Below are 13924 nucleotides of genomic sequence, written 5' to 3' on the forward strand. Positions count from 1 at the left end.
GTTGTGGATGAGGAGTGGGATTGCAGTTAAAAATGCAAGATCACGCAAATGGTGGATGCTTCATATTTGGTTTAGGTTGGGTGTGGTCTGCTCCACTAGACTGCCTAATCAAGTCACCAAATTATTTAAATATTTTATGAAAACAATTAAATTTTCCCTTAAAATAATATTGTTTGATGTATTACTCATACTTTATTTTACAATTTATATATATAATTTAGAGATGGTATCGCAGTGGAGATAATTTTTTAGATTAATAAGCATCTTTTTTATATTTTATGGTTAATTATTGACATTAAAAAGTTGAAGTATAAGCGTCATTAAATTAATTAGCATCTTGAAAAAACAAGTTGTTTTGGTATAATTATTGACAATTAAAAGACAATGGAAATGGGCTAGTGAGATCTAGATTAGGGATGACAATGGGTAGGGTATGGGTCGGATTTCATACATCCATCCCCATACTCATTTATTAAATTCATCCACATACCCATTGGGTATTGAATTTCATCATCATCCTCATACCCATCGGATTATCGGATACTCATATCCTACCTAAATACCCAATTATCATATACAATTGAATTTTTTCAAATTTAAATTGTTTCAATGAAGTTATGAATATTTAAAAAAATATTCATTATGATATAATGAAGTTTTATATATTTTCTTCTCTTTTAATATACAAAGCATCGTTTTCTTTAATTTTCAAATTTATGATTATAAGTATTGAAAACTCCGAAAATCGGTGGATTGACTGATGAATCTTTAATATAAATAAATATAATTACAATATATATATATATACATATATATATATATATATTTATATATATTAATTTAAACGGTATTCGGGTCGGGTGTGAGTCGGATTATATCAAACCCGTCTCTTTACCCGAACCCGAAAATCCCCATACCCGATTACCCAATTATTTAATCGGGTCTAAAAATCCCTCCATACCCTCTTCTATTCGGGTCGGGTATCGGATCCTCCAACGGGTTCAGAGGAAATTATCATCCCTATTCTAGATCGAATAGTTAAGAATGAGGACTGTCATGAGACTTGTTGGTCTCATATTGATTGCGAGTAGTTCTCTTAATTTTCCTTCAGTAATGCGGACAATTATATTGTATCTAATCTATACTATTTTATTAAGGTTAAGACACTTAGAATAACTAATTTTGGTGTCATGGTCTGTTTCAATAATTATATATAATAATAAAATGTTAAAATTTTAATGTAAGTTATATGTAGTTCAGATGATAGAGTCATTGATTTTTTGGTTTAGGTTATAGGTTCAATTTTTACTGAGATAATTTTTTTATCCTTTTAATTTTCAATTTATTTTTTAATTTATATGTCAAAATTACAGTATAGTCTCTCACTATTTATAATTATATTTTGATCCTCATTTAAATATAAATCAAATGAATTATAAAAAATATTATACAAGCACGCAACGCGTGCGTCGACACACTAATATTTATAAATTTCATTATACATTATGTATGGAATGTATAATTATTGTATATACCAGATAAAATATGTTCATTGCCATGGATGGATGTGGAAAAAATTGGTTTGGACGACGAAAAATGGTTTTTCAAGTTGTTGATTGAGGAATAATTTGTAAATATTTTTTAAATAAATAACCTCAATAATAGGTGAAGTGATTAATACACATCAAAGAAAAATCAACTGCGAGTTTTATGGTCATTAAAAACAAAGTCATCTACTCCCTTAAAAGTATTTTTTTTAAAGTAGAAGAGAGTTTCAAACCAAACACAGCCATCTTTCTGGACACATTAACGTATTATTTTGTCTTGGTTATTGTATACATCTAAGCTCATAGCAATAAAAATAACATTATTAACTCAAACCAACATATATCGCTTAATATAATTTTGACATTAAAAAAATATTTTTTACTCATACTATCACATATTACACAATATTTATTCAAAATATAACTAGGAAAAAACGATATTTTTGTAGTAAAAAAATAATATTTTCACATAAAAAATAATGTGTTTTCATTTAAGGTACTTATATATGTTTATCCACAGTTATTGGAAATTTTAGAAATTTGTTTTTATTATTCATATCAATATATTTTGGGAATTCTGGGAAAATATTTCCGAATAATAAATCGTGACACTTGGTTTTTATTTTGGAAAATGAAATCGTTGAAGAAGAATATATCAGATCGCAAATTATTTTTGAGAAAAAACGAAAAAGTAAATAATAAACTAAACTAAAATAGAGAAAAATGAATTTGTGGAAGAAAATTCCAAAGCCAGAAATAGAAAACTTAATCCATAGACACGCCTTTGTGGCCCAACGCGGCAACAGAAAAATACAGCGGAAAAGGTTCCAACTGAAGATAATAATAATTGCCTAACAATTTCCATTTTCATGTTTTAAGTGTTGTGAAAAAATAAAAATTTACGGTAAAAAATAAAAATCTCAAACTCTTTAAATTATCACACTACACACTTTATAATATTTTTCTCTCAACTCAATTGTGATTTTCTTCACAAATGAGAGATCTATTTATAGAAAATTTTTACAAATAATCCAAAAATAAAATACATCATTACCTACATCATCACACACTAATTTTCAATATTCAACACCTAATTTTACCTAATTTTCAACATTCAACATTCACATTTTCAACACAAATATTTTTCACATTTTTAAATAATTTTTCAACACTCCCCCTTGTGATGATGATCATAATGATTGTATACATTACGTGTTTTTATACTGTCTCGTTAAAAATCTTACTAGGAAAAATCCATTTGGATAAAAACCATAGTAAGGGAAAAAGAGTGCAGTCACGTAAACTCCCCCTCATGTTGACACGAACAATTCTTCACAAATTTCGTAGATTGCGCATCCCAATATTATATATGTGCTTTCTGAATATTGTCGTAGGAAGTGCCTTTGTGAAGAGATCTGATGAGTTTTCACTTGATTGAATGTGACGAACATCAATACATTTATTCTTCTCAAGCTCCTTGGTGAATGCGAAGAACTTAGGAGGAATATGTTTAGTTCTGTCGCTTTTTATGTATCCTTCTTTCATTTGAGCAACACATGCAGCATTATCTTCATATAGTATCACAGGCTTCTCGTCGAATGATAATCCGCATGAGATTTGGATATGTTGAGTCATTGATTTTAACCACACACATTCACGGCTTGCTTCATGTAGTGCAATAATCTCGGCATGATTTGATGAAGTTGTTACAAGTGTTTGTTTCTGTGAACGCCAAGAAATTGCAGTGCCTCCACGAGTAAATACATATCCAGTTTGAGAACGTGCTTTGTGTGGATCAGATAAGTATCCAGCATCGGCATAACCAATTATACTTGGATTAGCATCTTTTGAATACAAAAGTCCCAAGTCTGTCGTTCCTCGTAGATAACGGAATATATGTTTAATTCCGTTCCAATGTCTCTTTGTTGGATATGTGCTAAATCTTGCCAATAAATTTACGGCAAAAGATATATCAGGCCTTGTACAATTTGTAAGATACATAAGGGCACCGATAGCACTTAGATATGGTACTTCTGGACCAAGAATATCTTCATCATCTTCACATGGACGGAATGGATCCTTTTCTATGTTTAATGATCTAACAACCATTGGAGTACTTAAAGGATTTGATTTGTCCATATTAAAACGTTTAAGGATCTTTTCTGTATAATTTGTCTGGTGAACAAATATTCCACATTCTTTTTGTTCAATTTGTAAACCCAGACAATACTTGGTTTTTCCAAGATCCTTCATTTCAAATTCTTCTTTCAAGTATGACACAACTTCTTGAATTTCCTTATTTGTTCCAATGATGTTTAAATCATCAACATATACAGCAATAATTACGCATCCGGATGTTGTTTTCTTAATGAAAACACAAGGGCATATTGAATTATTTACATATCCCTTTTTCATCAAGTGATCACTTAGCCTATTATACCACATTCTGCCGGATTGCTTCAACCCATATAATGATCTTAGTAATTTCACAGAATAACATTCTCTGGGTTTTGAACTTTGTGCTTCAGGCATCTTAAATCCTTCAGGGATTTTCATATATATATTACTATCAAGTGATCCATATAAGTAGGCTGTAACAACATCCATAAGACGCATTTCTAAATTTTCAGATACTGCCAAGCTAATCAAATACCGAAACGTAATTGCATCCATCACAGGAGAATACGTTTCTTCATAATCAATTCCAGGCCTTTGAGAAAAACCTTGTGCAACAAGTCGAGCTTTATATCTTACTATTTCATTTTTCTCATTTCGCTTTCGAATAAAAACCCATTTGTATCCAACAGGTTTTACACCTTCAGGTGTAAGGACTATAGGTCCAAAAACATTACGTTTATTTAGCGAATCCAATTCAACCTGGATGGCATCTTTCCATTTTATCCAATCCTGCCGATTTTTACATTCACCAAAAGATTTTGGTTCATGATCTTCATTATCATTTATGATGTCGATTGCCACATTATAAGAAAATATATCATCAATTTCTTCTATATCTTTTCGGTTCCATATTTTTCCAGTATTAATATAATTGATAGAGATTTCATGATTCTCGTCAGTTTGTGGTTCTGACAAAACATTTTCATCATCATGTGTTTCTTCAGGAACATCATTCTCTATTTTGTGATCATTATGTGTTTCTTCAGGAACATCATTCTCTATTTTGTGATCATTGTGTTTCTCTATGAATTTTCTTTTTCGAGGATTTTTATCCTTGGAACCAACTGGCCTTCCACGCTTCAGGCGTTTAATGACATCATGACTATCTTCAATTTGTTTCTTCGGAATTTCAATTCGAGCAGGGGCATTTGCAGCATGTATATATGATTTAGTTACCCCTTTTGTGTCTGCAAATGCATCTGGTATTTGATTTGCTATTCTTTGCAAGTGCACAATTTGCTGTACATCTTTTTCACATTGTTTTGTTCTTGGATCCAGATGTAACAATGATGATACATACCATGTAATTTCTTTTTCGGTATGTTTCTGTTCTCCCCCTAACATTGGGAAGATTTCCTCATTAAAATGACAATCAGCAAAACGTGCTGTGAACACGTCGCCTGTCTGTGGTTCAAGATATCGAATGATCGATGGACTATCATAACCAATATAAATTCCAATCTTTCTTTGAGGTCCCATTTTCTTTCGTTGAGGTGGTGCAATAGGCACATACACCATACATCCAAAAATTCTCAGATGAGAAATGTCTGGTTCTTTACCAAATGCAAGCTGCAATGGGGAGTATTTATGATATGCACTTGGTCTGATGCGAATTAATGAAGCAGCATGTAAAATTGCATGTCCCCATATAGAAATAGGGAGCTTTGTTTTCATAATCATTGGTCTAGCAATCATTTGCAGACGTTTAATCAATGATTCAGCCAATCCATTTTGAGTATGTACATGAGCAACAGGATGCTCAACAATGATTCCCATAGACATACAATAATCATTGAAAGTCTGGGAAGTAAATTCACCAGCATTATCAAGTCTAATTTTCTTGATTGTATAATCGGGAAATTGATTCCTCAATTTTATTATTTGAGCAAGTAATCTTGCAAATGCAACATTTCGAGTTGACAATAAACATACATGTGACCATCTGCTGGAGGCATCAATCAATACCATAAAGTATCTGAATGGTCCACATGGTGGATGGATTGGTCCACAAATATCACCCTGAATACGTTCAAGAAACATTGGTGATTCAGTTTGGATTTTGGCTGGTGATGGTCTTATAATAAGTTTTCCAAGAGAACATGCTTTACATTGAAACTTATTATTCTGAAAGATCTTCTGGTCTTTCAATGGATGACCATGTGTATTTTCTATAATTCTTCGCATCATTGTTGAACCAGGATGTCCTAATCGATCATGCCAATTGGTTAATATTGAAGAATTATCAATTACCATGTTTGATTCAATGGGACGTATATGTGTATAATGCAATCCAGTAGGGAGCATTGGTAGTTTTTCAATCACATATTTCTTTCCTGATTTATATGTGGTAAGACACATATATTTCTCATTCCCTTCATTCATTGTTTGAGTATCATACCCATGGGAATATATATCATTAAAACTCAACAAATTTCTTTTCGATTGTGGTGAATATAAAGCATCATTGATCAAAAATTTTGTACCATTAGGTAACAAAAATTGTGCTTTACCACATCCTTTAATCAAGTCTACAGGACCTGATATTGTATTCACCGTTGTTTTTGTTGGTTTTAGTTCCAAGAAATATCTTTTATCTCGGAGGATAGTGTGCGTTGTACCACTATCAGGTATGCAAACTTCAGCTTGGTTCGTAGCATTTTCCATATTTGAACTTCAAAAAAATATGCAATGAAATAAAATTATTGACAATAAAATACAATACAATATAACACACTATAAAACATTATCATACGAATACATAAAAAATAAAATATTTTACATATTTATTCCACCATCAAATTGATCATTATCTGAGAAATCAATCAGAAAATCTCCAGCATCAAAATGAGTTGAACCACTCAAAGGTTCACTGTGTTCAGTAAAGTTGGTCTCCTTTTCTTTCCCCTTTATTGATTCTTTATAAAGTTTACAAAGGTGCTCAGGGGCTCGACAAATACGGGACCAATGTCCTGGAGTACCACATCTGAAACAAGAACTTTCAAATCTTTTTGAGTGATTCTCATTAACACTCATATTCTCTTGATGCCTTTTCGGTGGGTGGTTTGGGACGTTCTTTTGAGATGAGTTATAGAAATAACTATCTCGATTATTTTCAAAACCACGGCCGCGTCCACGACCACGACCACTTCCACGTCCACGTCCACGTCCACGACCACGACCACGACCTCGATTTTGTCCTCGACCAAAATCTTGTCTGTAACTTTGATTTTGGTTTCCAGGTTTAAATTCATTTTTGCTTACAGCATTTACTTCTGGAAATGCTGTTGATCCAGTGGGTCGGGACTGATGATTTCTCATTAATAGCTCGTTGTTCTTTTCCGCCACAAGAAGACAGGCGATGAGTTCAGAATATCTCGCAAATCCACGCACTCTATATTGTTGCTGTAGTGTTATATTTGATGCGTGAAACGTGGAAAATGTTTTTTCAAGCATTTCCGATTCTGTAACCTCATGTCCACAAAATTTTAACTGCGAGATTATTCTATACATCGCTGAATTGTAATCACTGACTTTTTTAAAGTCTTGGAATCTTAACATATTCCATTCATCACGGGCGGTCGGAAGTATAACTTCCCTTATATGTTCAAATCTCTCTTTTAATCCTTTCCACAGAGCCATGGGATCTTTTTCGATGAGATATTCACATTTTAAACCTTCATCAAGGTGTCGTCGTAAAAATATTATAGCTTTTGCTTTTTCTTGTGATGAAGATATACCATTTTCTTTAATGGTCTCGCTTAGACCCAATGACTCCAGATGCATTTTTACATCAAGAGTCCATGGCATATAGTTTTTCCCAGTAATATCAAGAGCGATGAATTCGAGCTTTGCCAAGTTTGTCATGGTGGTACTAAAAATTACGATGCATTTTATTAGTTAATGAATATTGCAATACAAAGTAATGGATAAACAACAAGTACAAGTATTCGTAAAAATAAAGAAAACACACGAGGAGGATATTCTCCGATAAATACAAGACTGGTGAGTATGATAACCAAAATAATTAAAAATAACCTCGTGAAAGCCATCTTCTTTTTTTCTTCGAAAATTTGATGAAGAATAATTTTTAGAGAAGAAGAGAAAGTTGGAGTGATTGAATGTATTTGTGAGATTGTATTTATAGAGCAAAAACTAGCCGTTTTGTTACCGTTTATTACCGTTGGTGTATAAGAAAATAAATGTATGTATTTGTATAATTTTATGGTAATAATATGGTGTATATAATATTAGTCATATTTAAATAATTATGTATATCATATCACATTATTATAATTAGGTGTCATAAGTTATTTTGTTTAAAAANTTTTGAATTTCGAGAATATTTATTGGGCTTCTCATGTATGTTATTAATAATCATTATTATTTATAGGACAATGTTCCACTTTATCATAATTAAATATTAAAAAAATCACACGTACCATACAAATTTTATAGGTCAAGAAGGGTTTTAATATGTTTTTGGTAATATTTCAATACCATAGTTTCTAATCCACAAACAATTGAATTGGAGTGAACAATTGCAAGAACAAATCCACTTAATGAATGAAAATAAATAAATTTCTTTTTAACTCAATATGTACACAAACAAAAAACTAATCCTCACACATGCGCGAGAGTCTATTTTATTTATTAACAGGTCTTTTGTGAAACATATCTATAAGACGTGTCAACAATGTACATATTTACAATGAATATAATGAAGTTGAATAGAATCGAATGTTAACACTGACAAATATTATCATCATAAAAAATCAATTTATTTATTTATTTTAATGGATTTTGCTCTCTCCATGAGGAGCTTACATAAGAGGATTCAATTATTTTAATATACGATTTTTGACGAGGCGGTGAATGTTTATAACAATAACTAATGCGGCTGCTTTTGAAGCGCCCAAGTCTAATGTTATGTGAGCTGTTTAATTTTCCTTCCCTGTCCGAACACATGCACATTAATAAATACAAGAACACTTCACACACAGATTCTTCCATACTCTGGGAAGGAAGCGTATTCCTCGTGAGTACTCTACATCCTGCAACGCAATATACGCTAATATTAGCTGTAGCCCAGCTTTATCTATCTATATCTATATATATAAATAATTATTCAGGGAGGGAGAGAGAAGAAAAGAAAAATGATGTGGGAAGCTGGAGGATCGATATCTTCATCATCAGCAGTTGGAAATGCCGACGGCGGCGGCGGAGGAGGGGACGGGTCGGGCAGGAGGAAGCCTTCTTGGAGAGAAAGGGAGAACAACAGGCGGAGAGAGAGGAGGAGGAGGGCAATTGCGGCCAAGATTTATTCAGGGTTAAGGGCACAGGGGAACTACGATTTGCCTAAGCACTGCGACAATAATGAAGTATTGAAAGCGCTTTGTGCCGAGGCTGGTTGGATCGTTGAGCCAGATGGGTCTACTTATCGAAAGGTTAACTTTTACCTACATTTTTCTTGCAGTTTTTTCATAGTTTCTTTCGTATTTTCCTCTTTGCATCTGGGTTTTTTTCTTCTCTCTTTCCATTTGTGACTGGATCTTCCTTACTGATGGGATTTTAAGGTCGAGTAGTGGGTTTCGTTGGATCTGTATAGGCCTGTAAGTTTGGGATGCAGGTTCTCCAAATTTTGATCAAGATTGCTGTTTTCTGTTTTAGAGTTTGTTGATTTCTTTATGTTGCAATTGTTACTTGGGAAGGGCAGTGCACATTTTAGGATTTGATCTAGTTGTTTAATAATTTGTTCTCTGTTAGATTGGAACACAACACATAAAGTAGCTGAATCTTGATCTGAAGCTCTGATGGCTGCTGCATTGACATTTATTTCTGTAAAATTTGTCTTAAAATTTTTTGCTCTGTTTAAGGTTTATTTGATGCAGAGGGAACTGATTATGTGTTGTGGTGGCAAAACTAAGAAAATGAGTCATGAAAGTGGAATTGGCTCCACACTGATTAAGAAATACGCAGTTAATTTCTTGAAACAGCTTCGAGTACTAATTATGCTTTATTATATGCGAGTGCAACCTTTTCATCTGATCTTATGTATCAATCAACATGCAGGGATGCAAGCCATGTCCAATGGAAATAGGAGGCATTTCAGCCAACATTACCCCGAGTTCGTCCAGGAATCCTAGCCCACCATCTTCATATTTTGCGAGCCCTATTCCTTCGTATCAACCGAGCCCATCTTCCTCTCTGTGCCCAAGCCCTACTCGTCAAACCGCCATTGCTCCATTTCACCCATTCGCTTTCCTTCTTAACTCACTCCCAACGTCTCTTCCTCCTGTCCGGATATCAAACAGTGCCCCTGTTACTCCACCTTTATCATCCCCCACACGAATCCCCCAAAACACTTTCAATTTAGAGACTCGTGCCAAGGAATCCATGTCTGCCTTTAATATCCCTTGTTTTGCAGCTTCGGCCCCAGCTAGTCCAACTCGTACACAGCGTTTCAAACCAGAGTGTGCTATACCCGAATGTGACGAATCTGACACATCCACTGTTGATTCGGGGCAATGGATGAACTTTCAAGCCTATGCAAATGCAACCAACTTGGTTCCAACATCTCCAACTTTTAATCTGGTGAAACCTGTTGCTCAACGTGTTCCATCCAAGGGTGCTACCTCAAATGAGGGAAAGTGTCCTGAATTCGACTTTGAGAATATGGCTGTTAAGCCATGGGAAGGGGAGAGGATTCATGAGGTGGGGATGGATGATCTTGAGCTCACACTAGGCAATGGGAATACTCGAATTTGAGTCATGACCTCGCCTTAAACGCAAGCCATCTTTCACACACAGTTGTGGGGAAAAACTCTTGAGTTGTAGATGATATTAGTAAACCATAGCGTAAGATTGAAGCTCGAGTCAATTCCTAGTTTTAAGTTGGATTGGTTTTTTAGTTTTTTCCTGCTTACCTTCTTATTTGCTTCTTAAGTTTCTGGTAATTATTTCTTTAGGAGCTAGCATCACATGTAGATACATATATTGTATTATTTTTTCATGTCATTTACTGTAGACTATACAGTCTCAATCATCGATGAATTTACATTTGAGCTATTTTTTCTCTGTTCAAATAAATGATTCTGTACTATTTTTGGTAGTAATGGATTTTGCAGATATACCATAGATGAGCATCTGCAGATTCTTTTAGCTCTATATAAATAATAATAATTTTTTGAATAAAATAAATAAATAAATTGTAACAAACTTAAATAATAATTATAAACATAGATCCCTGATTATGATATCACATTGTACTAAGGATACCTATAAAATCAGTTCCTTACTCATCAATTTATTAAATTTATTAGGGAGTATTTGCACAACTTCTAATTTTAAAGAACTGATTAAATTTATCGATTACGAAGATATGAAGAAAAATCATAAGTGAGTGTTTTGGATAGTTTCTACTTGTTTTAAAGTGATTATTCTAGAAATTATTTTGAACTTTGTAAGAACCTAAAGTAGACAAGCTAAAGTTTAAGTGTTTGGAAAATAATTGCTTCCAAACTTATTTTTTTTATTAAATGATGACTATATCATTAAACTATATGAAATCGATCTCTTTTAATTATCTAAAATTTTATACTCACATCATCAATAACGTGTTTATATAATTATTATTACACCATGAATATTGTATCAAAATTAATTTATTTTTTATAACATGAAGAAAAAAATATAAGATTAATAAAAAAATAAATATAAAAATGATAAATTTGTATAAATACACAAAATATGTATAAAAATTTATTGGAAATGAAAATTATATAAAAATACAAAATATTGTTTAAAAAATAAATGTAAAATGATAAATATTTTAAAGATATAAATGTCAACTTAATAATTTTAAACTCTAAACCAAAAAGTAGAAACAAGAAAAAAAATCGCATTTTCGCTTTTAACTTTTGAATAAAAGTTATAGAAGCTGAAGCTGAAACACAAACAGTTAAAAACAATTTCATACGGTTAGAATCTATTGATCTTTCTGAAACACTACTATAGAAAACATATATATGAGAAGATATCATAAGTCTGAAATTGTCTTCTCTCAAAAACTCATATAAGAGCGTCTTATGGATCAATTTTATGAGATAAATTTCTTATTCGACTAACTTGATCCATGAAAAATATTATTTTTATGTCAAAATTATTATTTTTTACTCTAGATATTGACTAGATTAATTCATTTTATGAATCTATATGTGTGAGACCATATGACCTATTTTTTGTTCTCTTATATACACACACACACACACACACTCTAAGATAGCATGATGATGTTGGATCAATTTTATATGTATGAGTTTATATGTTAATAATTCTTCGATATAGATTTTTGTTAAGGTGAATTCCAAAATTTAAAATGATGGGTTAAGATTTTGGTTAATAAAATTTAATATATCTGATAGGTTGTGGGCCTTTATTGTCAGAAAAAATGATAGATATTATCTATATATTGGTCATGGTCCTCGAATCGCGAGTTTTCACGTTTTCTATTCTTTACCTTAAATATATAAATTAATTTTGAAGAGAAAACTAAAAGATTCTCTCAAGAAAGAACACGTAAATCTAAAATATAAAACCCTGCCTAAGGAATTAAAAATTATGACTTTAGGTACGCTTCCGCTTTAGTTTTTAGTTGAATTTTTAATGATTTAACATGATAAATTCTGTTGTTACATGGATTTTCTACAACAAGTAAATTCTTTGTCACTAAGAATTAAAAGAAATTTAATTTTAATTTTTCCATAAATCTCTGGGTATTACATTGTGAAGACCATGTTAGAAACTAATTTTGTTGTCAATGCCCATGAAAAATAAACAATGCCCATGAAAAATGGTCAACTAATTGTTTATATTGTTTGGTAAGTATGATGTGACGATCAAAGATATAGATAATTAATGCTCATGAAAAATATCAAAAGATATTGTAAATCAACAATAGTATTTCAAATTTCATCAAGTGATCATCTCGTTTGATTTTGACATGAATTTGATCGATGATTGTGTGTACCATAAGTTCAATGAGAGTAAGCCTATTTTTATAGTTTTATATGTTGATGACATCCTTCTCGTTAACAACGATATAGAGCTGTTGTATGACACCAATAAATTTCTAGTTAAGAAAGATCTTGTTGATGCACATTTTGTATTGGTTATCCAGATATATAAGGATTGTTCTTGAGGTATTCTTGGATTATCATAGAAATTCTATATCGAGAAATTTCTCAAACGATATGTGATACAAGACTGTAAACCAACAAAAACCATCGTGGCTAATGGTGACAAATTTGTCTCAAAAAGAATCTGAATAATTATTTTGAGGTAAATGAAATGCATAAGATTTCCTATGCATCTGCAGTAAGGAGTCTGATATATGCTCAGGGTTGTACACGTCCAGATATTGCGCGCATGACATAAATAATGAGAAGATATTTAAGTAATCCAGGAGTGAAATATTGGAAAGAAATCAAAAAAGTTTTATGGTACCTACAGAGAACAAAAATTACATGCTCATATATAAGAGGTTGGATCAATTTGAGATCACTGGGTATACTGACTCCGATTTCGCTGGATGTCAAGATAGTTTGAAATCTACGTCGGGCTACATCTATCTCCTCGCTAGATGTTCCATTAGCATCTTCTATTTAGCACTTTTCCACCATGTCAGCTGAGTTTCTAGCGTGTTATGAGACATCTAATCATGAGATATGGCCTAAAAATTGTCACGAGACTGCGCATTGTTGTTGGCATTGAAAGACCACTAAGATTATATTAGGACAATAAATCAGCAGTTATGTACTCTAATAAAAACATGAGCTCGATAAATTCAAAACATATTGACATCAAGTCCTTAGTTGTTAAAGAAAAAATTCAGAGTGACAAGTTGTCTATTGAACATATCGGTACAAACTCCATGGTTGCGGATATGCTTATTAACAAACTACCACTCAAATAATTTCATGAGCATACTGCTCGTATGAGTGTTATGTACATTGAGGATATTGAGTTTTAGTTGGAATTTGTTATTTAAATACTTTTCAGTTGTAGATATTTTCACTTACAATTTTGTAAAGTTATTTTTTGAAGAAATAAATTTCAGTTTATTCACTTTGATTATAGTCAAAGTTTGATCTCAATATGATTTAAGGAGGATCGGTTGGAAATATGCATGTTATGATCATATT

The 13924-nt window shown here is 32.2% G+C and overlaps 1 protein-coding gene across 1 annotated transcript; it reads left to right on the plus strand.

Annotated features, from left to right (window-relative positions):
* The first annotated feature begins 8698 nt into the window (after positions 1-8698).
* On the plus strand, positions 8699-10792 carry LOC140961344 (protein BRASSINAZOLE-RESISTANT 1-like). Its single transcript, XM_073419806.1, has 2 exons — positions 8699-9169; positions 9795-10792. The coding sequence occupies exons 1-2, from the start codon at positions 8879-8881 to the stop codon at positions 10488-10490; spliced, it is 987 nt and encodes a 328-aa protein (XP_073275907.1). The 5' UTR covers positions 8699-8878; the 3' UTR covers positions 10491-10792.
* The last annotated feature ends 3132 nt before the right edge of the window (positions 10793-13924 follow it).

This window comes from Primulina huaijiensis, chromosome 16, assembly GCF_012295235.1.
Source record: "Primulina huaijiensis isolate GDHJ02 chromosome 16, ASM1229523v2, whole genome shotgun sequence".
Taxonomy (NCBI): domain Eukaryota; kingdom Viridiplantae; phylum Streptophyta; class Magnoliopsida; order Lamiales; family Gesneriaceae; genus Primulina; species Primulina huaijiensis.

What these genes read in the sequence shown, in the direction of transcription:
- LOC140961344 (XM_073419806.1), top strand. Translation starts at nt 8,879, where the DNA reads ATGATGTGGGAAGCTGGAGGATCGATATCTTCATCATCAGCAGTTGGA. An exon ending in ATGGGTCTACTTATCGAAAG is followed by an intron (nt 9,170 to 9,794) that starts GTTAACTTTTAC and finishes ATCAACATGCAG; the next exon opens with GGATGCAAGCCATGTCCAAT.